Source organism: Phacochoerus africanus, chromosome 4 (genome assembly GCF_016906955.1).
Source record: "Phacochoerus africanus isolate WHEZ1 chromosome 4, ROS_Pafr_v1, whole genome shotgun sequence".
Classification (NCBI taxonomy): domain Eukaryota; kingdom Metazoa; phylum Chordata; class Mammalia; order Artiodactyla; family Suidae; genus Phacochoerus; species Phacochoerus africanus.
The window spans coordinates 71600165-71623090 of record NC_062547.1 but is presented as its reverse complement, the minus strand read 5'-3'; the positions used below and the strand labels follow the sequence as shown (position 1 = coordinate 71623090).

General features: G+C 58.7%; 2 protein-coding genes across 7 annotated transcripts; both read left to right on the top strand.

Moving 5' to 3' along the window:
* The first annotated feature begins 2988 nt into the window (after positions 1–2988).
* On the top strand, positions 2989–10715 carry LRRC8E (leucine rich repeat containing 8 VRAC subunit E). 4 transcript variants are annotated; one of them, XM_047777207.1, is made up of 3 exons: positions 2989–3082; positions 6933–7075; positions 7673–10715. In XM_047777207.1, exons 2-3 carry the CDS (start codon positions 6938–6940, stop codon positions 9926–9928), a joined length of 2394 nt encoding a protein of 797 aa, XP_047633163.1. In that variant the 5' UTR covers positions 2989–3082; positions 6933–6937; the 3' UTR covers positions 9929–10715. The 4 variants fall into 4 exon arrangements, with proteins under 4 accessions (XP_047633163.1, XP_047633166.1, XP_047633164.1 ...); XM_047777208.1 differs by lacking the exon at positions 2989–3082 and adding an exon at positions 4584–6732; XM_047777210.1 differs by lacking the exon at positions 6933–7075.
* Positions 10716–13042: 2327 nt separating this feature from the next.
* MAP2K7 (mitogen-activated protein kinase kinase 7) lies at positions 13043–22863 on the top strand. Of its 3 annotated transcripts, XM_047777234.1 has the most exons (12): positions 13043–13243; positions 15122–15169; positions 18167–18308; positions 18481–18547; positions 18662–18775; positions 18848–18967; positions 19125–19232; positions 19325–19504; positions 19607–19687; positions 19809–19951; positions 20450–20495; positions 20598–22863. In XM_047777234.1, exons 1-12 carry the CDS (start codon positions 13120–13122, stop codon positions 20730–20732), a joined length of 1308 nt encoding a protein of 435 aa, XP_047633190.1. In that variant the 5' UTR covers positions 13043–13119; the 3' UTR covers positions 20733–22863. The 3 variants fall into 3 exon arrangements, with proteins under 3 accessions (XP_047633190.1, XP_047633191.1, XP_047633189.1); XM_047777235.1 differs by lacking the exon at positions 15122–15169; XM_047777233.1 differs by lacking the exon at positions 15122–15169 and having other exon boundaries at positions 18481–18775.
* The last annotated feature ends 63 nt before the right edge of the window (positions 22864–22926 follow it).

The window sequence follows — 22926 nt, the reverse complement described above, 5'->3', positions numbered from 1 at the left end:
ACAAACAAATGAAAGCTGAATATCAAATGTTGGTGAGAACATGGAGACAACTGAACATTTGTATACTGTTGCTGGGAATGTAAATTGGTGCAGTCAGGGTGATTTCACTTATATAAGGTTCCCAGAGGATTTAAATTTCATAGAGATGGGTGGTAGAATGGTGGTGCCAGGGGCTGGGAGACAGGAATGGAAATTCATGTTCAATGGGGACAGAGTTTCAGTTGTGGAAAATGAAAAAAGTTCTAAAGATGGATGATGGTGATAGTTGCACAACCCTGTAGTATATACTTAGTGCCACTGAACTATACACTTAAAAATGGTTTGGATGGAGTTCCCTGGTGGTACAGCAGGCTAAGGACCTGGCACTGGCACTGCTGTGGCTTGGATTTGACCCATAAGCTGGGGGTGTGAGGAAAAAAAAATCTAGGATGGCAAATTCTTTGTTATGTGTGTGTTTTACCACAATTGTTTAAAAACTTTGAGTAGTATCGATGTGGGAATGTAGAGTGGGCGGGCTTTCTGAAGGACAACTGGAAAGAATTATATGTGTGTCATTCCACCCAAATACCTGTATCTGCGGCAGGCACTGAACAGACCTCTCCGGTTTCCCTGGGGACCCAGTCCGCACAGGCAGGGAAAGTCAAAAGTGCCAGGGCATTAATTCGCCCTCCATCCCCCTCTCCAGAGCTGCCTTCAGCCATGACAGACAGGAGCTGGTGCATCAATGCTTCAACTCCCTCGCCTCTTGGGTGGAACCACTTGGAGTTGTGTCTTCCACCATCTCCCCGGCACAGTGGAGCCCCAGCTGCCCATATTGGCAGCCTGCTCCTGCACCCTCATTAATGCAGCCTTGTTAACCCTTCCCTTCCCTGTTGCCTCTCATTCATGATTCCTGGGATCACTTTCCTGAGAAACTGTTTGCAAACAATTCCCTGGCTCAGGGTCTGCATCTCCAAGAGCCATACCTAAGGCAACACCTTAAGCATCCATCTTTTTTTTTTTTTTTTTTTAAGGGCTACACCCACAGCCAATGTCAGTTCCCAGGCTAGGAGTTGAATCGGAGCCGCAGCTGCCAGCCTACGGCACAGCCACAGCAACACCAGATCCGAGCTGCATCTGTGACTTACCTTGCCACTCATTGCAACACCGGATCCTTAGCCCACTGAGCAAGGCCAGGGATCAAATCCACGTTCTCATAACTACTAATTGCCTTCATTATCACTGAGCCACAACTGGAACTCTAAACATCCATTCATTCTCCAGACCACACCTGCAGCATGCAGAAGTTCCCAGGCTAGGGACTGAACCCAAGCCACAGCTGCGACCAGAACCACAACAATGACAACACCAGATCCTTAACCCACTGAGCCACCAGGAAACTCCCATCCATCCATCATTTACTGGCTGCCACGGTGGGCCAGGCACCATCCCAAGGGCCTTGGACACTGCAGGGAGGAGAGACACATGGGCTTTGATCCCAGGGGCCTCGGAGACTCTTGCACAAGTGTGCCTTCAAAGCAGTGTGTGTCAGGACATTCATCCCTGCATATAGCTGGAAACAAACCCTGAGGGTGTGGATCTCAAGGAGCTTCTTCCGAGACTAGGGGAAAGGGAGAAACTATTCATTCCCAAAGGCCCTCGGCCCTTGCTACCACTTCACTTCGCCCTGCTATGTTATATACACGGCATTTGTCACAAACTAACATCTTGTTCCTTATTTGCTGGCATTCTTTTTTTTTTTTTTTCTTTTTGGGGCCACACCTGCAGCGTGTGGAAGTTTCCAGGCTAGGGGTCTGCAGCTGCTGGCCTACACCACAGCCACATCAAGCAGGGATCCCAGCCGGGTCAGCGATCTGCACCACAGCTCACGGCAATGCCAGGTCCTTAACCCACTGAGCGAGACCAGGGATTGAATACAAGTGAATTCTAGTCACGTTCTTAAGCCGCTGAGCCACAATGGAAACTCCTTGTTTGCATTCTCGCCTTCTCTCTCTGTCTCTGTCTCTCTCTCTCACACATGCACACCTGCTAGTGCAGAAGCTCCGAGAGAGAAGGTAGCCTCACTTATCTGGTCTAAACAATAAAGTTTGTCTTTGGGCGGCCTTTGGTGGAGCCCATAGGGACTTCTCCAAGGATCATGCCCACTGCAGGTTTCACAGAAGAACCTAAGCTTTGGGGGGGACCCAACCCTCCAGGTTTCAGACTGTCTCTAATCTGGTGAACTTATGGGTTTCTTTTCCCCATGGGAGAGGAGGTCTTACTCTTCCACCTGGTCCAGGTTCCCTCGCCCTTGAATTTTGCAGACAGAGCACAACAAGGCCGAAGACTTAGTGAAGACCCAGCTCAGGCTTCCCAAGGTGGGAGGCAGTCGTGGTGGGAGAGGAGGCAGTGTCTCCTTTAGAAAAGCTGGCCTCCCAGAGCCCTCTGATCCCTGCGCCCAAATCCCCACCCCCCAGGACCTGAGAGCAGCCCACTCCCTCTCCTCCCTGCTCCCCGCCCCCAGGTTGGGGAGAGCTGACCTCAAGGCTGGGCAGGGCAGCCGGCTGGGTGGTCAGAGTAGGAAGGGGGAAGCGCCCTGCCCTCCTTTGGAACCTGGTCCCACGTCCCTTGATTAAGTCTCAAGGCCAGGTGCCTACACCTGGAGCGAAGAGAGGAGAAGAGGACATCCACACGTCCCTAACAGATCTGCACAGCCTGGCTTCTGTAAGGATGTCCACAGGTTGGCTTTGGGAGCCGAGCACCTCCAGCCCCACCTCAGTTTCCCCGTGTCAGGTCCTCCCCACTGCAGCGGAGCCCAGAGTTCTACGGTTTCCTGCTCCTCCGACCAGCGCCTTGCCCACCTCCGGGACATCAGAATTAGGATCGTCTTCCTCCCGCGATCCCGCAGTACCGGGAGTCTGGGGGCGACCTGGGAGCGGCCGAAGGGAGGCGGGGACGGGACGGCTGGTGGGCGGGGCGAAGCGGGGCGGCTCCCAACTCACGTCCCGCCCTCCCTGACTCACCCAGCCGGGCCCGGGAACTCTGCGGGAGTCCCGGCCGCTCCTGGGGACGCAGGAGTTGGAATCCGCGTCCGGCCCGTGCGGTGAGTAGGTGGCTCTACGTCCCTGAGGACGGCGTGGCGGGGTGAGGATCTGGTCCACGGGAGGACCGTCGCAGGTGCGGCGGGCACTGTGATCTGAGCCCCACGCCCGTCTGGGGCACAGAAGGAGCTGGGGGTGGGGTGGGGGGCAGAGAAAGGCCCGGCCCTGGTCAGCCCAAGGGCGCCTGTCCAGGGAGCCCAGCAGGCCTGGCCAAGGACGGAGTGAAGATCAACAGGCTGAAATCAACCTGAGGGTCTTGACCACGTCCTCTGCTCTGGGTTCTCCGCTGCTCAGCGGCTTCTAACTCATCCTTGTGCGTCCCTCAATTCCCAGAAACCCTACCACTTGGGGGGGGGGGTGTCACCAGACTGTCCCTTCTGGTACTGTTGAACGTCAAGACTCCTCAGACCCTCCAGTCCCGGCAGGGCCACTTGGAAAAGTATAGGTAGGGAGTCCCCAGGCCTGGGGCCCAGAACAGGATCTGCTACTACCGGGCCACCCTCCCCCACCCAGGCCACCGTTTCTCCTTTGTGTAAGTCAAATGTTGGACCTTGTGCCTTCTAAGGCCCACTTCAGGGCTGACAGCTGTCACCATTTCTTCTTTGCTTCTTAGCATGGGCTGTGGGTGGGGGCTGGACCAGAAGCACCCCCCATTTCCATGTGTTTAGAGGAAAGCTGGGGACTTGGGGAGGGCCTGAGAGTGAAGATGCAGGGGTGAGGCATGGGTGAGGCATGGGTGGGTGGAGCTAAGGCTGGGTAGGGGCCCTATTCCAGGCCCTAGGCTGACAAGGACATTCTAGCCTGTGTGCCAAGCCAACATCCCCCCCCCATCTCTTCTGCACCATAAGGAACCCCCTTCTGAGGTTCTTTTGGCAAAGATGCTTTATCTCAGCCAGACGTTCTCACTCACAATGGAAAGAGTGCACACAATCAGACAGAACTGACGTAGGGGTCTGGCCTTGAATGCCAGTTGTAGCTGTGACACCTTGAGAGAGTTATTTCACTCCTCCGTCTGGAAAAGGAGGGTCCCAACATCCATGCTCCCAGAGTTGGGGTGAAAAAAAAAAAAAGAAAGGCACTGAGTGGGAGTTCCCACTGTGGCTCAACGGTAACAAATCAGACTAGTATCCATGAGGAGAGGGATCCTCCATCCCCAGCCTTGCTCAGTGGGTTAAGGTCCTGGCATTGCCATGAACTGTGCTGTAAGTCACAGATGTGGCTCAGATCTGGCATTGCTGTGGCTATGGCATAGGCCAGCAGCTGCAGCTCTGATTCAACCCCTAACCTAGGAACTTCCATATGCTGTGGGTGCATCCCTCATTAAAAAAAAAAAAAGAAGAAGAAGAAGGCACTGAGGAGTTCCCACTGTGGCACAATGGCATGGGTGGCATCTTAGGAGCACTGAGATGCAGGTTCGATCCCTGGCTCAGCACAGTGGGTTAAGGATCCAGCATTGCCACAGTGGTGGCATAGGTCACAACTGCAGCTTGGATCTGATCCCTGGCCCAGGAACTCCATATGCCATATGGTGAGCGGAAAAAAAAGGGCAATGAAATGGTCTGGTAGCCATAAGCTCTCTGCCCCAATCCCCCATGAAGCCTTTCCCCGAGCCCTGCCACCAGCCATGTTCAGACAAAGAGTGGGGCAGGCTTGTTTCTGGGAAAGCTTAATGGCAGGTTCAGGATGATCAAGATTGAGTCATGGAGACATAATGATAACCCCACGTCAGTCTCTGATGCTGTTGTGTATACACCTTGCTCTGCGGGAGCCTCTGGGCCATCGGCTGGGGACCCTGGGTGTCTCTGCCTTTGGTAGCAGACCTGGGATGGTCAGTGGCAGAGCTTCCACCAGCGTGAGATGGGTCCTAAAGGATGGCAGGGACTCCCTGGCAAGAAGTTGGTTCCTGCCCATCTGTGGGGCATTTCTGCTGCAGCCCCAGAGTTCCCATTCTCAGGTGAAGGAGTTGAGCAGTGTCCCTCACAGGGACAGGGGGCCAGAACTAGAAGAGCAGATGGCTGGCTCCCTGGTCCTGGGTCTCCCCTTGGCTTAGTGTGTATTTGCACTTTGTGCACACTTGTACAGATGTGCACACTCCAGAATGCCCTGAGGATGTCCCTTTTGATGGCTCAAATTTGCCCCCCCGGGGGCTGTTGAGCTGCCCTAAATGTGTTTCTCTATCAGATTCCCCACTGACTGAGTCTGTGATGCGCTGGAGCATCTTTACTGGGCTTGTAGTTTAGGACAGACTGTGATACTGATTGTGAAGGATGGGCCACCGGGTGAGGGATTGTGTGCTCTGTCTGTGCACCCCCTTGCGTGTGTCTGGTGCTGGGTGAGTCAGAACCTGAGTCAGGGGGCTCCCCTAGACCGGGTGTGGGCAGGTGTGTCTCTGTCCCTTGCGTGCCATCCCCCGTAGGGAGGTAGAAGCCTCTTACAGGATTAAGGGGTGTGGCGGATTACCTGCCTCAGCCTAGTGGGCAGGCCTGCGTCCTATATCCCTGCCCCCCCTTCCACCTTTTCCTCACTCCGGAGTAACTCTAAGGCCTTTAAGATTTCGGGAACCAAAAAGGGAGTCGTGGAGGTGTCAGCAATTGGCCAAGGTGTGGGACAGAGACCAGTTTCCCCCTGGAGGTGGGTGGGAGGCTGGAGGACCAGCTGGTGGTCCGGATGCCTCCCTTCCTTGTCCAGCCTGCACCCAGTGACAGGCTACCAGGACAAGCATAGCAGGCTCCAGGAAATCTGGGTGAGAAAACAGGGGCTGTGTATTGGGGAGCATGGATGCTGGGCTGGGGGCGGTGATGAGCACCAGCCTAGGAGCTCCCCACAGAGGCTTAGGGGGCTTGCTGCCTCCCTTTCCTTCCCCCTGCAGCCTTGGGGAGAAAGGAGGAGGAGGCTCTCCAGCTGCCTGTCTGAGAGGGTGCTGTCCCAGCTCGTGGTCCACGCCCCCGTGTGACTTGGGCCTGGCTGTCTGTATCTGGAATAATGATACCTTGGTCTAAAATGAAACCCAGGGACAGACAGAGTGGGCTGACCGCCCAGGAGCCTGGCAGCCCAGCCCTGTCCCAGTCGTAGGTGTCACCCTGGCCTCTCTCCCTGTGGGTTTTCTATTTCCCGATCCTCTGCCCCTTGACCCGTCCTGGCACCCCCACTGCCACTGCCTCTCGGAACCCAGATCTCTGTTTTCTGCCTCAGATCCTGGGCACTAGTCCTGCAAGAAATCCAGGTGTCCTAGTCATTGCCACCCCCCACTCCCCTAGGGCTGACCAGCCTTCAGCTTCGTCACTCCCTGCCCCTGGGGCCCGTAACCAGAGCCAGGCTGCAGCCGGCTTTTCCGGTTGGAGGTTGGAGGTGGTGCCTGGAGCGCCCCTGAAGGGGGTGGGGGGGCCCACGCCCCGGAAGTCCTGAGCCACTGGGTTCTCTCTAGCCCAGTGGTGGAGGGAGCCAGGGCTGGCTGCCGGGATCCCCGTATCTGGAGTCGGAGAAGCAGAGCGAGAGTTTCGGATTCCCATCCCAAGGGTGGGAGGAGATGCCTGGGCTCCAGGAGGAGGCCACACTGGCAAGCTGTGGGGTGTGGGCCCCAGGGACCGCCCCTGCTGAGCTCTGAGAGGGCAAGCAGAGTCAAATGGGGGCAGGGGTCCCAGTGAGCAGAGTGGTGAGGACCGCAGTTGCCTGGCTCCGGGTGGGGTGGTGGGGAGTGGAGGGGAGCACACACTTGTGGGTACTGCCAGATTTCAGCGGGGCACAGCGCAGATTGGAAGCCGAGGCGTGTGTCTGACTCTTCGGGGGACACGGCACCAGGCACCCTTTCCTGAGGGTCTCTCTCTGCACCCTCCGTTCCGCACTCTTCCATAGGCGGGATGATTCCGGTGGCGGAGTTCAAACAGTTTGGGGAGCAGCAGCCCGCCTTCAAAGTGCTCAAACCTTGGTGGGACGTACTGGCCGAGTACCTCACCGTGGCTATGCTCATGATCGGGGTCTTCGGCTGCACCCTCCAGGTAAAGGGGCGGGGAGGGGGCGGGGCCTGGTTGGGGGCGGGGCCTGGGATTCCGGAAGTCTTCCATTATCTCCTCACGGTTCTGGAGGCTGGCGGTCTGGAATCCAAGTGTTGACAGCGCTGGTTTCTTCCGAAGGCTGTGAGGGAAAATGTGTTCCATGCCTCTCTTATGGATTCTGGTGGCTTGAGGCATTCCTTAGCTTGTAGGTGACGTTTTCCTTAAATCTTCGTAGCATCTTCATGTGTCTCTGTCCGAATTTCTCCCTTTTACAAAGCACAAAGTCCTACTGGGTCAGCACCCACCCCAATGACCTCAACTTGATCACATCAGCTCTGCAAAGACTATTTCCAAACAAGACAACCATCACAGGTATGGGGGTGAGGACTTCAACATCTTTTCCAAGGATGCAATTCAACCCAGCTCTTTTTTTCAGCCAAAGTCCAATGCCCAGAGGTTTACTGATTCTTCCAAAGTCACAGCCAGCTGGGGACAGTTGAGGATCGAATGGGGTCTCTCCCGCCTTCCGCCTGTTCCCCTCCCTCAACTTCCCAGGTCACCCAGTTTCTTCACCCTCTTTCACCCTCTCCCCATCCCCAGGTGACACAGGACAAGATCATCTGCCTGCCTAGCCATGAACCCCGGGAGAACTTATCAGAGGCCCCATGCCAGCAGCTGCTGCCCCGGGGGGTCTCTGAGCAGATGGGGGGCCTACGGGAGGTGAGCGGCCTCAAGAACAACCTGGACCTGCAGCAGTACAGCTTCATTAACCAGCTCTGCTATGAGACGGCTCTCCACTGGTACGCCAAGTACTTCCCCTACCTGGTCGTCATCCACACGCTCATCTTCATGGTCTGCACCAGCTTCTGGTTTAAGTTCCCCGGCACCAGCTCCAAGATCGAGCACTTCATCTCCATCCTGGGCAAGTGTTTTGACTCACCATGGACCACGCGGGCCCTGTCTGAGGTCTCTGGGGAGAACCATAAGGGCCCCGCTGCCGCTGCCGCCACCGGTCGGCCAGCGGTGACCGTAGCAGCCGCGGCAGGGCCAGGGAAGGCAGGTGAGGGTGAGAAGGAGAAGGTGCTGGCAGAGCCTGAGAAGGTGGTGACGGAGCCACCAGCCATCACCCTGCTGGACAAGAAGGAAGGGGAGCAGGCCAAAGCCCTGTTTGAGAAGGTCAAGAAATTCCGCGTGCATGTGGAAGAGGGGGACATCCTGTACACCATGTACATCCGGCAGACGGTGCTCAAGGTGTGCAAGTTCCTGGCCATCCTGGTCTACAACCTCATCTACGTGGAGAAGATCAGCTTCCTGGTGGCATGCAGGGTGGAGACCTCGGAAGTCACGGGCTACGCCAGCTTCTGCTGCAACCACACCAAGGCCCACCTCTTCTCCAAGCTGGCTTTCTGCTACATCTCCTTCGTGTGCGTGTACGGGATCACCTGCCTCTACACACTCTACTGGCTCTTCCACCGGCCCCTCAAGGAGTACTCCTTCCGGTCTGTGCGGGAGGAGACAGGCATGGGGGACATCCCCGACGTCAAGAACGACTTCGCCTTCATGCTGCACCTCATTGACCAGTATGACTCACTGTACTCCAAGCGCTTCGCTGTCTTCCTCTCTGAGGTCAGCGAGAGCCGCCTGAAGCAGCTCAACCTCAACCATGAGTGGACGGCCGAGAAGCTGCGGCAGAAGCTGCAGCGCAACGCCCGGGGCCAGCTCGAGCTGGCCCTCTGCATGCTCCCGGGGCTGCCTGACACGGTCTTCGAGCTCAGCGAGCTGGAGGTGCTGCGGCTGGAGGCCATCGGTGATATCACCTTCCCCCCGGGCCTCTCGCAGCTGGTGAACCTGCAGGAGCTCAGCCTGCTCCACTCACCCGCCAGGCTGCCCTTCTCCTCGCAGATCTTCCTGCGGGACCGCCTGAAAGTCATCCGGGTCAAGTGCGAGGAGCTCCGTGAGGTGCCCCTCTGGGTTTTCGGGCTGCGTGGCCTGGACGAGCTGCACCTGGAGGGGCTCTTCCCCCCAGAGCTGGCTCGGGCAGCGACCCTCGAGAGCCTCCGGGAGCTGAAGCAGCTGAAGGTGCTGTCTCTGCGAAGCAATGCTGGCAAAGTGCCCGCCAGCGTGACCGATGTGGCTGGGCACCTGCAGCGGCTCAGCCTGCACAACGACGGGGCCCGCCTACTGGCCCTGAACAGCCTCAAGAAGCTGGCGGTGCTGCGGGAGCTGGAGCTGGTGGCCTGTGGGCTGGAGCGCATCCCGCATGCCATCTTCAGCCTGGGCGCGCTGCAGGAACTTGATCTCAAGGACAACCACCTGCGGTCCATCGAGGAGATCCTCAGCTTCCAGCACTGCCGCAAGCTGGTCACCCTGCGGCTGTGGCACAACCAGATCGCCTATGTCCCTGAGCACGTGCGGAAGCTCCGAGGCCTAGAGCAGCTTTATCTCAGCCACAACAAGCTGGAGACACTGCCCACCCAGCTCGGCATGTGCTCCAGCCTCCGCCTGCTGGACGTCTCCAACAATGGACTGCGCTCCGTGCCAGCAGAGCTGGGCCTCCTCCAGAACCTGCAGCACCTGGCTCTCTCCTACAACACCCTGGAGTTTCTGCCCGACGAGCTCTTCTTCTGCCGCAAGCTGCGGACGTTGCTCCTGGGCTACAACCACCTGAGCCAGCTCTCACCCCAGGTGGGGGCACTCAGGGCCCTGAGCCGCCTGGAACTCCAGGGCAACCGGCTGGAGGCGCTGCCAGAAGAACTGGGCAACTGTGGGGGGCTCAAGAAGGCAGGGCTCCTGGTGGAGGACGCCCTTTACGAGGGGCTGCCAGCCGAGGTGCGGGACAAGATGGAGGTGGAGTGAAGCCAGGGAGGGGCAGGTTGAGGTCCAGGCCTTCCGGATGCTACCACCCCAGAATCTCTACCATTGTCTTCAAGGGAGGTGGTGAGCAGGCCCAGGCCAGGAGACGAGGAGCAGACATGTCAGGCTGGTGGAGCCCAGGCAAGATCGTGGGACTGGTTTGTCTGGGAGGCTGTGGATTTGGGGTGGAACATCCTGGAGGGATTAACTCCGTCATGAGAGTCTCAAACCAAAACCACACCTGTGTCTTTGGCTGGCTGGCCTGCCCCCAGCCCTGGGCCAGAGCTGCTACTCTACCCCCACCTCCCACCCCCAGATATTCTAACTCAATCAATGCCAATGATGGGGTGGGGCTCATCCCAATGGGATTTCAACCCTCTCCCCCTGACCCAGACGACTTCCATCTGGTATTCTCTCCCAAGGAGGGGACACAGACGCAAGGGACCAGCTACTCCCGCCCCATAATTTTGATGCTAATCCCCTTTCTATAAGTTGTTTGCTATGGACACGTGAACTCAGACGAATGGTTCTCATATTTGGCTATGCATCAAAAACAATATCCCCAAAACAAAACATCCCAGGCCCCACCCCTGGAAGACTGACTCAGGAGGTTTGGCTGGAGCCCAGGTACTTGTCTGTAGATATAAGCATCCCAACTAATTCTGATGAAGATGGGCCCAGGCCTGTGTGTTGGGAAGTGCCAACCTTCAGAACAGATCTCTGGATGTCTAAAGCAGGGATTGCAAACTTTTTTTTTTTTTGTCTTTTTGGGATCGCACTCGTGCCATATGGAAGTTTCCACGCTAGGTAGGGGTTGAATTGGAGCTGTAGCCACCAGCCTATGCCACAGCTGCAGCCACTCAGGATCCAAGCTGTGTCTGCGACCTATACCACAATTCACGGCATCGCTGGATCCTTAAGCCGCTGAGCAAGGCCAGGGATCAAACCCACAACCTCATGGTTCCTAGTCGGGTTCTTTAACCGTTGAGCCACAACAGGAACTCCGAACTTTTTTTTTTTTTTTGATCCCTAGACTCTTTGAGAAATCTGATGAAAGCTGGGTACCTCCTTTCTCAGGAAAATGCTCACATAGATATGTGAAAAGTTCTGCAAACAACTTCAGGCAGGAGCTCCCTGGTGACTCAATGGGTTGAGGGACTGGTGTTGTCACTGCTGTGGTTCAGGTTGCTGCTGTGATGTGGTTTGATTCCCTGGCCCGAGGAAGTTCTGCATGCCATGGGAATGACAAAAAAAAAAAAAAAAAACCCACAAAAACTTTAGGCAGTCAACAGATTCCCCCAGGTCCCCTAGGGAGCTGTTTATGGACATCCTAAAGATCATGGACCCCAGGTTAGGAACACCTGTTGTAGGAATTCTCTTGTGGCATAGTGGGTTAAGGATTCAGCATTGTCACTGCAGTGACAGGTTGCTGATGTGTCACAGGTTCAGTATCTCCTTCAGGGAACTTTCACACACTGCAGGTGTGGCAAAAAAACAAAACAAAATAAAAAACCCAAACAAACCTGCTGTGGAGGGTACATTTTCCTGAGGACAGGCGGGGACTTGGACCTTCAAATGTTCCCTAAGTGGGAGTTCCTGTGGTGGCGCAGTGGTAACAAACCTGACTAGTATCCATTAGGACGCAGGTTCCATCCCTGGCCTCGCTCAGTGGGTTAATGGATCTGGTGTTGCTGTGGCTGTGGCATAGGCCGGCAGCTATAACTCCGATTAGACCTCTGGCCTGGGAACTTCCATATGTAGGTGCCACCCTAAAAAGTCAAAAAAGAGTTCCCTCTGTGAAGCAGGGCATGCCGTTGGGTGCTTAATAAATAATACTAATTACGAGAACTATAACTCCGATCTCTTGTGTCCACTCCTCTCTAAGCCTTTGGTTTCACCAGACCAAGTACAGGCAAGTGGTGACAGACACGTGCCAGAATCAAGGGTATATGTTTTTCTGTACTGGTAGCAGAGGCAGAGAGAGCTCTGCTAACTAGAAAAAAATCAGTGGCATCCTTTGCCTAGCTTTTTTCCCTGGAGAACTGCTCTTCCTCTACCTTCCCTGTTATTCCCCTGGCTCCATAGATTTGGATCTGATCCACCCAAAAGTTGTCACCAGAGGAGTCCTTAGAAGCCTTTAAAGCCCATCACAGTGTTCCTGTGCCGGAGCCAGCAGGGCAATGACACAGCCTGACCAACCCTGGCCTCCTGAGATCGCCACCTCCGTGGAGTCTGCAAAATGCGAGCCTCCTCCTGGCACCAGGGAGAAGAGGCAAGCTGCTCTCCAGCGGGACCTGGGGTTCCAGATGGGGACATTTCCCCAGCACTCTTCAGATCAGTTAAAGGCACAAAGGCGCCTGGCAGACGCATTTAGCCTCAGGGCCTATTTTCTGCATTGTCCAGGATGGAGGCAGAGTGAATGAAGGAAGCCTTAAAATGTCCCACAGAAGTCTGATTTGGTACTCTCTGCCCTTGTCCTTGGCTCCCGTTGCAGAGATCAAGGGTCACGCTGCTGGATTCCCAGGGCCCCGACAGTAGCCTGAGCCTTACCCCGCCCCTCCTGCAAGCCCTCGGCCAACCCTGAGCCTGTTGAAATGGAAAGGGCTTCCCACGGGTGCCTAATTATGGTAAGGAGGCAGCAATTAAGTATAACAGGGATCCCAATGAAGTGCTGTCCAAGACAAGAAAGGCGGTCCTGAGAGGGTGCGGGTGCCAGCGAGGGCCGCGCCGGGAAGGGAAAGAAGGATTAGGACACACCCCGGGCGACCACCGGGGCCAGAGGCCAGGAACAGAGCCAAGGCTACGCATGCGCAGCAGCTGCCACGCGCAAGACCTCCTCTCCCCCTCTGTACGCTTGCGCGCGGCTTTCTCCGCCCACCGCTCTTTGCGGAATGTGTAAGTGGTTTCCACACAGCGCCCGTAGCCGGAGCGCACGGGAATTCGCGCGTGCGTATCACTTGGCGAGGACTTGCACGTTGCCAGCCGCGAGCTCTAGGTGGCGGCATCCCTCCGCCTAGGACGAAGCACGCAAGCGCGGAGGTTCGCACGAGGGGAGGGCGGGTGCACACCGCGGACATGCGCCATGCGGAGCGAGACGGCGGCTCGGCGGGGTCAACCGAGCGCAGGCGCAGTGCGGTGTTTGTCTGCCGGACTGACGGGTGGCCGGGTGGTGCGCGGTGGCGGCGGCGGGGAAGATGGCGGCGTCCTCCCTGGAGCAGAAGCTGTCCCGCCTGGAGGCAAAGCTGAAGCAGGAGAACCGCGAGGCCCGGCGGAGGATTGACCTCAACCTGGATATCAGCCCCCAGCGGCCCAGGCCCAGTAAGCAGGGCGGCGTGGGGGAGGGGGCGGGCGGGGCGGGGCGCGCGCCGCGGGAGGCCCCGCCCCCGCCGCCAGGCCCCGCCCCCGCTTCCGGGGCGCTCATGCTCCTCCTCCTTTCCGCCCCACTCCCCGCTGTCTGCTCGCCGGGAGAGGGTCACGTTGACCCAGGGGCATGGGGCTGGCGAGCTCCCGGGCATTACTCCCCCTGCCTGGGGAGTTTCCCCTTATGGGGCCTGGGAGCCTAGCTGCCCGGCTCCAGGCGAAGACCCCCACCTGATGACCCGTCCCCGTCACCGTGATCCTCGGAGCCTCATTCACCTATTCTAAGCCGAGCTCCTCCTACTCCCTGCTACCGTGACCACATCAAGCTCCTCCGCAAACGTGTACACAACCCTTTTGACCACCTGATTCCACTCCCGCATGTCAGTGACTGTGTCAAGAGATCCCTCCCCTCGTCCAGCACCTAGGTCCTTGAGTTCACACACACACCCACACACCTGGCCTGGGGACACCTAAAGTCAGTTGACCACATATAATCACCGCTTGTTTCTCTGATCAGATGATTCTCCCACTTCCTCCTTGTGACTCTGTCAGTAGCTCTCTCTTTCGCACTCTGGGATCTTGTCATTAGGCTCAGCAGACCCCCTCCCACATGCAGCCTATCCCTAGTCTACACCGCCCTTCCTCATACTCCTCTGAGTGGTTTCACTGTCACCATCTTGGTGACTGTTTCCAGCTCCTCCAGAAATACACACCCAACTCATACGCGTAGTAGTTTTGTCACCTTGAATTAAGTGACTTCCTTTCCCACACCCACCCAGCCCAGGGACAGATGAGGCCACTGTCCCATGATCTCAGTGCCTGCCTCCCTGGCATCGTGTCATCTGAAATCAAGAGCTGACCCCCAACACCCACACCTGGCCTGGGATCACCACCACCACATCTAATCTCTTTGTTATGTTCTGCAGAACCCCTTCCCCATATCCCCTCAGCTCAGAGTTACTCAGATTTTCCCCCTCCCCAAAGGCCTGATCAACAGCAACTCCCACACATGGTATCTGTGTCTTTTTTCCTTCCTTCTTTCTTTTCCTGCACTTGGGGCAGGTGAAAGTTTCTGGGCCAGGGATTGAACCCTTGCCACAGCAGTGAAACAACACCGAATCCTGAACCCACTGAACCACCAGGGAACTCCCTGTGTCTCTCTTGAGCCAGCAAATTGCCATCCTTTTGATGCTCTCTGATAAGATTCTTGTAGCTTGTGTAGGTTCCTGTGGGATCACTTTGATAGGTGGAGGAAAACACTCTTCCTCTGGGTACCCCAGCCACTCCCTGCTCACCCAGCCTGACCTACCCTCCCCCCATGCTTGTGTAGGGTCCACTCCTCATCCTTTCCTCTTCTGATCTGGGTCGGTATGGATTCCTCATGGCACAGGGTGGGGGCATCTCTTGGGGGCCCAGAAACAACCCTGACATGGCAGTGCTGGCATCGGACACTGCTGGGGTAGGAAGCCAGGACTGGAGGGTCCCCCCTGGGCTCTGTAGGACTGATCCCCCACAGCCCCACTGTGGAGGAGACATGCCTGGGTATGGCATCTGAGGTGCCTTGAGGGTTGGCTGTCCAGATGCAGAGCAAGGCGCGGCGAGGCCTGTGGCGAGCAGGCCCCCAGGGAGCCCCCCTTCCAGGCATCTGTGTCTTGTCAGCTCCATCCCATCCAGTCTTCCCACCTCTGTCGGTCTCTACCCATCTCTGCAGTTTGGTGCCTCGCGCCTCCCACTCCTCCTTGTTATGATTTGATTTCTTTTCTTTTGGACAAATCGGTTGTTTCTGTTGTGATTTATCGTGGTGTTGTTTTTTTTTTCTTCCTTCTCCCCATCCAGTTATTGTGATCACTCTAAGCCCTGCTCCTGCCCCGTCCCAACGAGCAGGTACCAGCCTTTTTATCATCGCCGCTTGGACATCTGCACCATTGACCTAACCGCTGCCCCGGCCGCAGAATGCCGTCCCCCGATCCCTCATCCCCTGTGCTCCGTGTGTGTGTGTGTGTGTGTGTGTGTGCGCGCGTGCGCAGGTGCTTGCGCATCGCTCCTTCTGTCACTCTCACTCTCTCCTTCCACACCATCGTGTCTGGTTTCTGCCCCCCCAGCCATTCCCAATGTGTCCTAACCTCCCGCTCCTCCCTTCTTCTCAGGCTCAGTTTTGGACTCCCTGGGGGAGGAAACAGGCTCCCTCACCAGCTGGGAGTCTGTCACCTGCCACAGGGTCACGTAGGTGTGCGTATGTGTGGGTTCGTGTGTGTGCAGGTGTGCGTGTGTGTGAGAGAGAGGGAGGGAAAGGAGGGCCAGCAAGCCACCCTCGCCTGCTGATCCGCCACAGCAGTTCAGCAAACACGAGTTGCCCCCTGTGCTCAGTGGCCTTGGGCTTGAACTGAGTCCCTTTCCTCCTGCAACTGGCGCTTCCCTGGCGGTGGGGGGCAGTGGGGGGCGGTGAGCGCCCAGGGCAGAGAGGAATGGAGGAGGCCTTGGAGGGGAGGCCACTAGGGAGCAGGGTTGTGGGTTCTGTGGGATGGGGGCGTGGTTGGGAAGCCTCTGGAGCAGGTGGGATTTTAGCAAATTCCCTTGGGAGGGGGTGGAGGGGGAGCGCAGGGATGGAAGCAGAGGAAATAGGCTTGCCAGGGCCCAAGGGGAGGTGCCAGGGGTCTGGAAACAGATGAGTGGGGGTGTGCTTGTGTAGGGGGCGTCAGGGAGCTGCGAGAGACGAGGTGGGGGTCTGGCCTGTTGATCCTTGTGTGTGCCAGTGGGACCAGGTTGGGAAGTTGTGTACCTGTGTGTGTGTGTAAGACGGTGAAGGGGAGCTGGCTCTGTGGTGTATCATCTGCCCATTTGCATGTGTGTGGGGGTTTGTGCCTTGCCTTTTGCGTTTGTACCATGCCTTGTATGTTTGTGTCTGTGCGTGTGCACGTGTGTGCGAGTGTTGGCTGACAGCCTGGAACGTTTGTGGCTCCTGATGGCCGCATGCTCCCTCCGTCGTCTTCCGTTCTCTCTCGTTCATTTTTCTCTTCTCTCTCTCCATTTCAGCCTCTTGCTCCCACTCTGCCCTCCTGACCTGCCGTTGGCCCATCTCCACCTCTGTGATCTCTGTTCTCAGGATCTCTGTATACCGTCACCCCCCCCGCCTTAGCCACCCTGCCCTGGCTCCCCTCAAATGCCTACCATGCTTCAGTTTGTGGGGCTGGTTGGAAGCCTCTGTCTCCCCACAGCCTTGGCCCTGGGCTCTGGGGCAGCCCTGAGGGCCCGGCGGACTGTGTCAAGGAGGGGACCAACAGGGCCCAAGAGGCGTGGGGAGGAAGGGGTGTGATCCTCACCCAGAGAGCTGATGGTGTGGGGCAGGGCAGGGGATCTGATGCCTCCGGGGAATCTGAACCTGACAGCGGCTCCAGGGTCCCGTTGCAGGGAGTGCAAGGCCCCTCGAGAGTCTTAGAGGTGGTCCAGCCAGAGAGGAGGTGATTAGGACTCAGATTCTGGCTGTGGTAGAGCAGAGCACAAGACAAGAGGCCTCCAGGTCAGTGGGGGGCACTGGACCTGGCCGAACCCCTGGGCTCCCCAGAGCTCCTCCATCGTTCCTGCCAGGGCCTCAGAGGACAGCAGGCCAGGCTCATGGACCTGCCCCTCGCTCTGGCTGCGTCAGGGTTGAGGGCCAGCGGGGCAAGCGGCTGAGCCCTCTCTGTCACTGGGCCCCCATCACCAGGTGCCGTAGGAGGAAAAGCTGGGCCACAGAGAAGGTATGGAGTGAGAGGAGGTGTCAGCTGAGGGCTGTGGAGAGTGGCAGGCCCCAGGTTCCTGGCCCGCTCTCCAAGGGCAGGTGAACCTGGGTGGTGCTTGTAGCCAGTTGGCCTCCGCAGCCAGGGACCCCCTTCTGGGGGCCATGTGCCTGGGACTCTAGGCTTCAGGGGTTCGCTAGAGAGTCATCTGTCTTCCAGGGCCGTACTGGCCTCTGCTCCCTACACTGTGGCCCACCTAGTCAGGGAGGCCCCTAGTCTCTCAGGGCACCTACTCTCCTGTCCCAGGCTCCTCTCCAGCCTGTCCCTGCAGCATCTCCTCTGGGCGGCTGGGCCCCAAGTCTTGGCTCCCGTCTGTCTGTCTTTTGCCCTCCTGTCCCCTAACGCCGCCTGCCCATCCTGGGGTGCCCGCTGCCTGCCCGCTGCCTGCCTGCCTGCCTGTAGCATGCCCAAGCTGTCCGCATGCAGGCTTCTGAAAAGAACCAAACTCCCTGCCTGTCCCGGCACGCACCCCCCCAAGTCCCACTGGTCCCCTGGACCCCCTCACCTGATGGACACAGGCCCAGCCTGGGGTCCTGCCCCTGCCTTGTTGGCCCTAGCTCTGCAGGCCAGGCCTGGAGGCTCATGGAAGAGCCCGCTGGCCAGAGGGTGGCCCTCCATGACCCTGACATGGAACTTGGGCGAAGCAGCCAGAAGCCTGGGTCCCTCACCCACTCTTTCCCCAGGGGGGTCCAGCCAAGTTCAGTGCCACCCACAGCACCAGAGCTCAGGCTGATCCTAGTGGGAATTCCTGCCTTGCGTGGTCCAGAGTGTGGGCCCTGGGCTTCCTGGGTAGAGGTGGGGAGGAAAGGGACACAGCAGGGAGGCTGCAGGGTAAACTTGGGGATGAACCCTCTGCCTCTTGGGGACCATCCCTCCCCCACCAGCCCACCACAAATCTTCCAGGATGGGCGGTGGGTGGTCGTGGGAGAAGGCCCCCTCCCCAAGAATGGTCTGAGAGCAGGGAGCTCCCCCAGCCCATTAATGCAGGGGGCTGTGCTGGCCTTCCTGAGGGATAACAGGGAGGGGAATATAAGGGTGCCAGGCCGTGGAGTTGGGGCCACCTAGGAACTAATCCCCTCTCCACCCCTGGTTCTCACCCCCCCAGCCCTGCAGCTCCCACTGGCCAACGATGGGGGCAGCCGCTCACCATCCTCTGAGAGCTCCCCGCAGCACCCCACGCCTCCCACCCGGCCCCGCCACATGCTGGGGCTCCCGTCAACCCTCTTCACACCCCGCAGCATGGAGAGGTGAGCGGCCAGCGAGGGGCAGTTGGGAGGTCAGTGTGGGGTTGGGAGCACCATGGGGCCAGCCCCAGGGAGGAGCTGATGAGCTCTGTGGAACCCCCCTGTGTAAGGGGCTGGGGCAGCCTCAGGTTGGTCAGGACTTCTATCCACCGGTACCCACTCCCTGTCCCCCCAGCATTGAGATTGACCAGAAGCTGCAGGAGATCATGAAGCAGACGGGCTATCTGACCATCGGGGGCCAGGTACCGCGCTTCCTTCGGTTTCCCACAGGGATGGTGGGTGGGACCCAGCCGATGGGCTGGGCCAGGGATGTGGGTAGAGCCCTATGGAGCCCTAGCCCTGGCTTTCCTCTCCAGCGCTACCAGGCAGAAATCAATGATCTGGAGAACCTGGGGGAGATGGGCAGCGGCACCTGCGGCCAGGTGTGGAAAATGCGTTTCCGGAAGACCGGGCATGTCATTGCTGTCAAGGTGAGCCCACCCCAGCCCTGGGTGGTCCTCGTGCCCATGGCTGGGCACTAAGATCCCCGCTGTCCTGTGCAGCAAATGCGGCGCTCGGGGAACAAGGAGGAGAACAAGCGGATCCTCATGGACCTGGACGTGGTACTCAAGAGCCACGACTGCCCCTACATCGTGCAGTGCTTCGGGACCTTCATCACCAATGTGAGCAGGCTGCTCGCCCCATCAGGGGAGCCTTGGAAGCCTCCCGGGCTGGTCTCTGATCTAGCCCCGTCCATGTCCCCTCCCCCGCGACCTGAGCCCTAGGGTGGGGAGGAGGGTTCAGCTGCCCCCACCAAGCCACCACCTGCTGCCCCCGCAGACGGACGTCTTCATCGCCATGGAGCTTATGGGCACGTGCGCTGAGAAGCTCAAGAAGCGGATGCAGGGCCCCATCCCTGAGCGTATCCTGGGCAAGATGACAGTGGCGGTGAGCGGCTGGCTGGGGTGCAGGCTGGCGGGCAGGTGGCCCCCAGGCCCGGTCCTGGCCATCACTGGTGCCCTCCCCTGCCCACGCCGCAGATTGTCAAGGCGCTTTACTACCTGAAGGAGAAGCATGGTGTGATCCATCGCGATGTCAAGCCCTCCAACATCCTGCTGGACGAGCGGGGCCAGATCAAGCTCTGCGATTTCGGCATCAGCGGCCGCCTCGTCGACTCCAAGGCCAAAACGCGGAGCGCAGGCTGCGCAGCCTACATGGCAGTAAGTGGGGCCCAGCAGGGCCCGGTGGGCGGGTGTGAAGGGTGGGCGATGCACCTGCCCCAGCCATGGGTCCATCCACCCTCTCCCACCTCCCACCGGCAGCCCGAGCGCATCGACCCCCCGGACCCTACCAAGCCTGACTACGACATTCGGGCAGATGTGTGGAGCTTGGGCATCTCCTTGGTGAGTGGGGGCCCCTGCCTTTGGAGGCCAGGGCTAGGGTCTTCTTGGAGGTTGGAGGCAGGCGGCAGGGATGGCAGAACCCTGTCCTCGGCCGGACCAGCCCTGCCTATCTCTCTCTCAGGTGGAGCTGGCGACAGGACAGTTTCCCTACAAGAATTGCAAGACGGATTTTGAGGTTCTTACTAAGGTTCTGCAGGAAGAACCCCCACTCCTGCCCGGTCACATGGGCTTCTCGGGGGACTTTCAGTCCTTTGTCAAAGACTGGTGAGGAAGCAGGGCGAGGTCAGAGGTGGCCCTGTGCTCACTGCTGCTGGGGAGGGGAGGGGGGGGCCCCGGATGGGGTTGGGGGCTGCAGGCAGGAGCTGGCGCCTGAGCCCTGGGAGCTGGGAGCTGGGTTTGGACTCAGCCTTAGTGGACAATGGGCCCTGTGGGTATGTGGCAGAGTGGCCTTTGCGCTCCACTGTGGGGGGCTATGAACAAGCAGAGGGTGCCCCAGGGTTCAGGGTCTGAGTGTCCTGCACTGGTGAGCTGAATTGTGGGAGCAGGACATCCTTGTTGGAGCCTTCCTTGGGGGTGCCCAGCCGCTTCTCCTGCGGGGGTCTCAGTGCAGGCAGGAGCCTGTCACAGTCAGAGGGCCCAAGGGCAGACCCCAGGATCCTCTGTCAGCACAGGGCCTGGGGGCAGTGGCGGCTCCTTGCCACAGATCTTGCAGACCCAGACCTGACTCCCAACTCTCACTTCCTTTTCTCTCTCTCTTTCTAGCCTTACTAAAGATCACAGGAAGAGACCAAAGTATAATAAGCTACTTGTGAGTATCTGGGGCCCCTCTCAGCCCCCATCCTGAGCCCCTCACCCCACCGCCTGCCCAGATGGACACCCTTGTCCTAAGCCCCCACCTTGGGCCCCGCAGGAACACAGTTTCATCAGGCGCTACGAGGCGCTGGAGGTGGACGTGGCATCCTGGTTCAAGGATGTCATGGCGAAGACCGAGTCGCCTCGGACAAGCGGGGTCCTGAGCCAGCACCACCTGCCCTTCTTCAGGTAGCCACGTGGCGGTGGCCAGCCTGCCGGGGGCCAAGGGTGCGGCCACAGGCCCCCCTTCCCCACTGGGTTACCCAGCTGCCCGCCAGGGGAGCCCTGGGACCTGGACAGCCGCTGAGGGCTGAGGACAGAAAGTAGGGGGCACCGACCCACCCCCGACTCCCTGCCCACCAGCCATGGACAGACGGGCCCGTCAGGCCCCAGCACTTCCCGTCCCGGGGTCAGCCGGCCGTGCGCGTCCCCCCCTCCCCCGCCCCCGAACCCCGACAGACACTGTGAACGGAAGACAGCAGGCCGCGAGCAGACTCGCTATTTATTCAGTTGTAACCTCTGGGATGGGGCGGCCCCAGGGGCCAGGAGAGAGCCGCCCGTCTGCACCCTCCAGCACTCACTGCGCTGTCCCCACTGCCGCCCCACGCACGTGCACCCCGGCCCCACCTTCCTCTCTGTCACCTCCCTCTCTACCTCTCTGGCTTTCCCCATCTCCCTCCCTGGCTCTGCTTCTCTCCTGGCCCAGGCCTGGGCTCTGCCACCCCTGGCAAGACCCTGGGTCCGCTTAGGTGTCTGGCAAGAAATGAGTCTGTTGGCTGGCGTTCCTGTGGACGCTGCAACTGCAGCCGGGCCTGGGCTGGTCTCTTTCTCTCTCTTTGATCTCAGGGGGTCCTTTTTGGAGTTTATTGTATTTTATTGTACTTGGTGGGGTGTTTGGGGGGTGGGGGGCGGAGAAGAGCTTGTTCTTAATGGGGTTTGTCGGTACCTTCAGAAACTTTTACCAAAGTCATGTTTAGCTGCTTGTGGTGGAAGCCCCCCCCCCAACCCCGACTGCCTCGTCGGGGCTTGGGGGCTGGGGCTGGGGGCCGAGCCATGGGGGCCTGGGCCACCACCCAGGAGAGACTAGTCCCAAAGGTGGGCTCTGGGGGGGCTCCTCCCTTGGGGCTGGAGACTGGCCACAGCTTGGTGAGGTGAATCGAGGACCTCAGGGGTGGAGAGAGCCCAAAGGGCCTCGGCCACACAGGGTGGCCTTCAGGGAAGGCAGGCGCGGGGCGTGGTGGAGGGCAACAGGTGCTGGTGCGGCAGGGAGGCGGCACAGGGAATGGGTGACAGGAGTGGGGTCCGTGGGGCCCAGGGAGGCAGGGATTGAGGGTGCAGGGAGTGGATGTATGGGTTTGAGAATGTGTGACAGGGACAGAGGTGGGGCAGGCCGAAGGCTGGGCGTGTGGAGGTGGTCACGCCCTTGCAGTGGCCCTGAGCGCCCCTCGACTCACCCAGAGCTGGCCAGTCCCCAGCCCACCCTGAGGCCCCGGGCCCCAGCATCCCCTGGGTTCTGCGCAGCAGCCAGAGCGAGCGGGAGGGGGTGTGTTTCCTTTTTGTTGGTGATGCATGCAAATCAAGTGGACAACGAAACAAAATAGCAAAAAAAAAAAAAAAAAGAAAAAAGAAAAAAACATAAAAACCAACCAACGCCAAAGGTGAGGAACCTCGCTGGTTGTAGCTGAAGCAATCTAGACTAGGCATCACTGGACCCTCCGTTTGTCCCACGACTCGAGTTACTACTAGGATAGTCACAAATGCCGCATGTTTAAAAAGTACTCGCAGTCATCTCTCTGCCCCTGCGCACCCCCCCCGGGGGGGGGGTGGCCACCTTCTCTCTCTCCAGTCCCTTTTGTGAGGGGAGGGGGCAGGGTGAGGGGCCAACAGGCCTGGCCCCTGCTCTCCCTTGCCAGGCCAGGCCCAACCCCTGGGGCCTTTGTGGATGGCTGGGAAGGTCGCGTGGCTGGCCCCAGGGCCTGCACAGGCCCAAGGCCAGCTGCCTGGGTTTATTTTTTATTTAACTTGATTTTCTGTTTTGTGTGTGTCCACCCGTCCCCCCGCCCCCACCCTTCAGTGTTAAGTGGGAGCCTCTCCCCACCTGCCTCTCCCATGTCCCACCCCCACCCCAAGTCACCAGTCACCAGCCATCCCTCTGGACCAGGCAGAGGGCAGAGCGGGCAGTAAGGGGCCTGGCGTGGCCTGGCCCAGCCCACAGGTCCATGACCCCTTCTCAGGCCACCAGTATTGCCCCCATTCCTTTTTAAAATGAAATGCCCTTGTTTGTAAATCCTTAGACGCTTGAGAATAAAATCCCTCCCTTTTCATCCACTGAGTCTGTGGTGTGTCTTGAGCCTGGCAAGACCTGGCAGTGGGAAGGGATCGTGAGC

Bases quoted from the DNA above. Each gene is read 5' to 3' on its own strand.
- LRRC8E (XM_047777207.1), top strand. From the start codon at position 6,938: ATGATTCCGGTGGCGGAGTTCAAACAGTTTGGGGAGCAGCAGCCCGCC. The intron at 7,076-7,672 runs GTAAAGGGGCGG...CCCCATCCCCAG, and splicing joins TCTTCGGCTGCACCCTCCAG to GTGACACAGGACAAGATCAT.
- MAP2K7 (XM_047777233.1), top strand. From the start codon at position 13,120: ATGGCGGCGTCCTCCCTGGAGCAGAAGCTGTCCCGCCTGGAGGCAAAG. The intron at 18,968-19,124 runs GTGAGCAGGCTG...CTGCCCCCGCAG, and splicing joins TCGGGACCTTCATCACCAAT to ACGGACGTCTTCATCGCCAT. The intron at 19,952-20,449 runs GTGAGGAAGCAG...CTCTCTTTCTAG, and splicing joins CAGTCCTTTGTCAAAGACTG to CCTTACTAAAGATCACAGGA.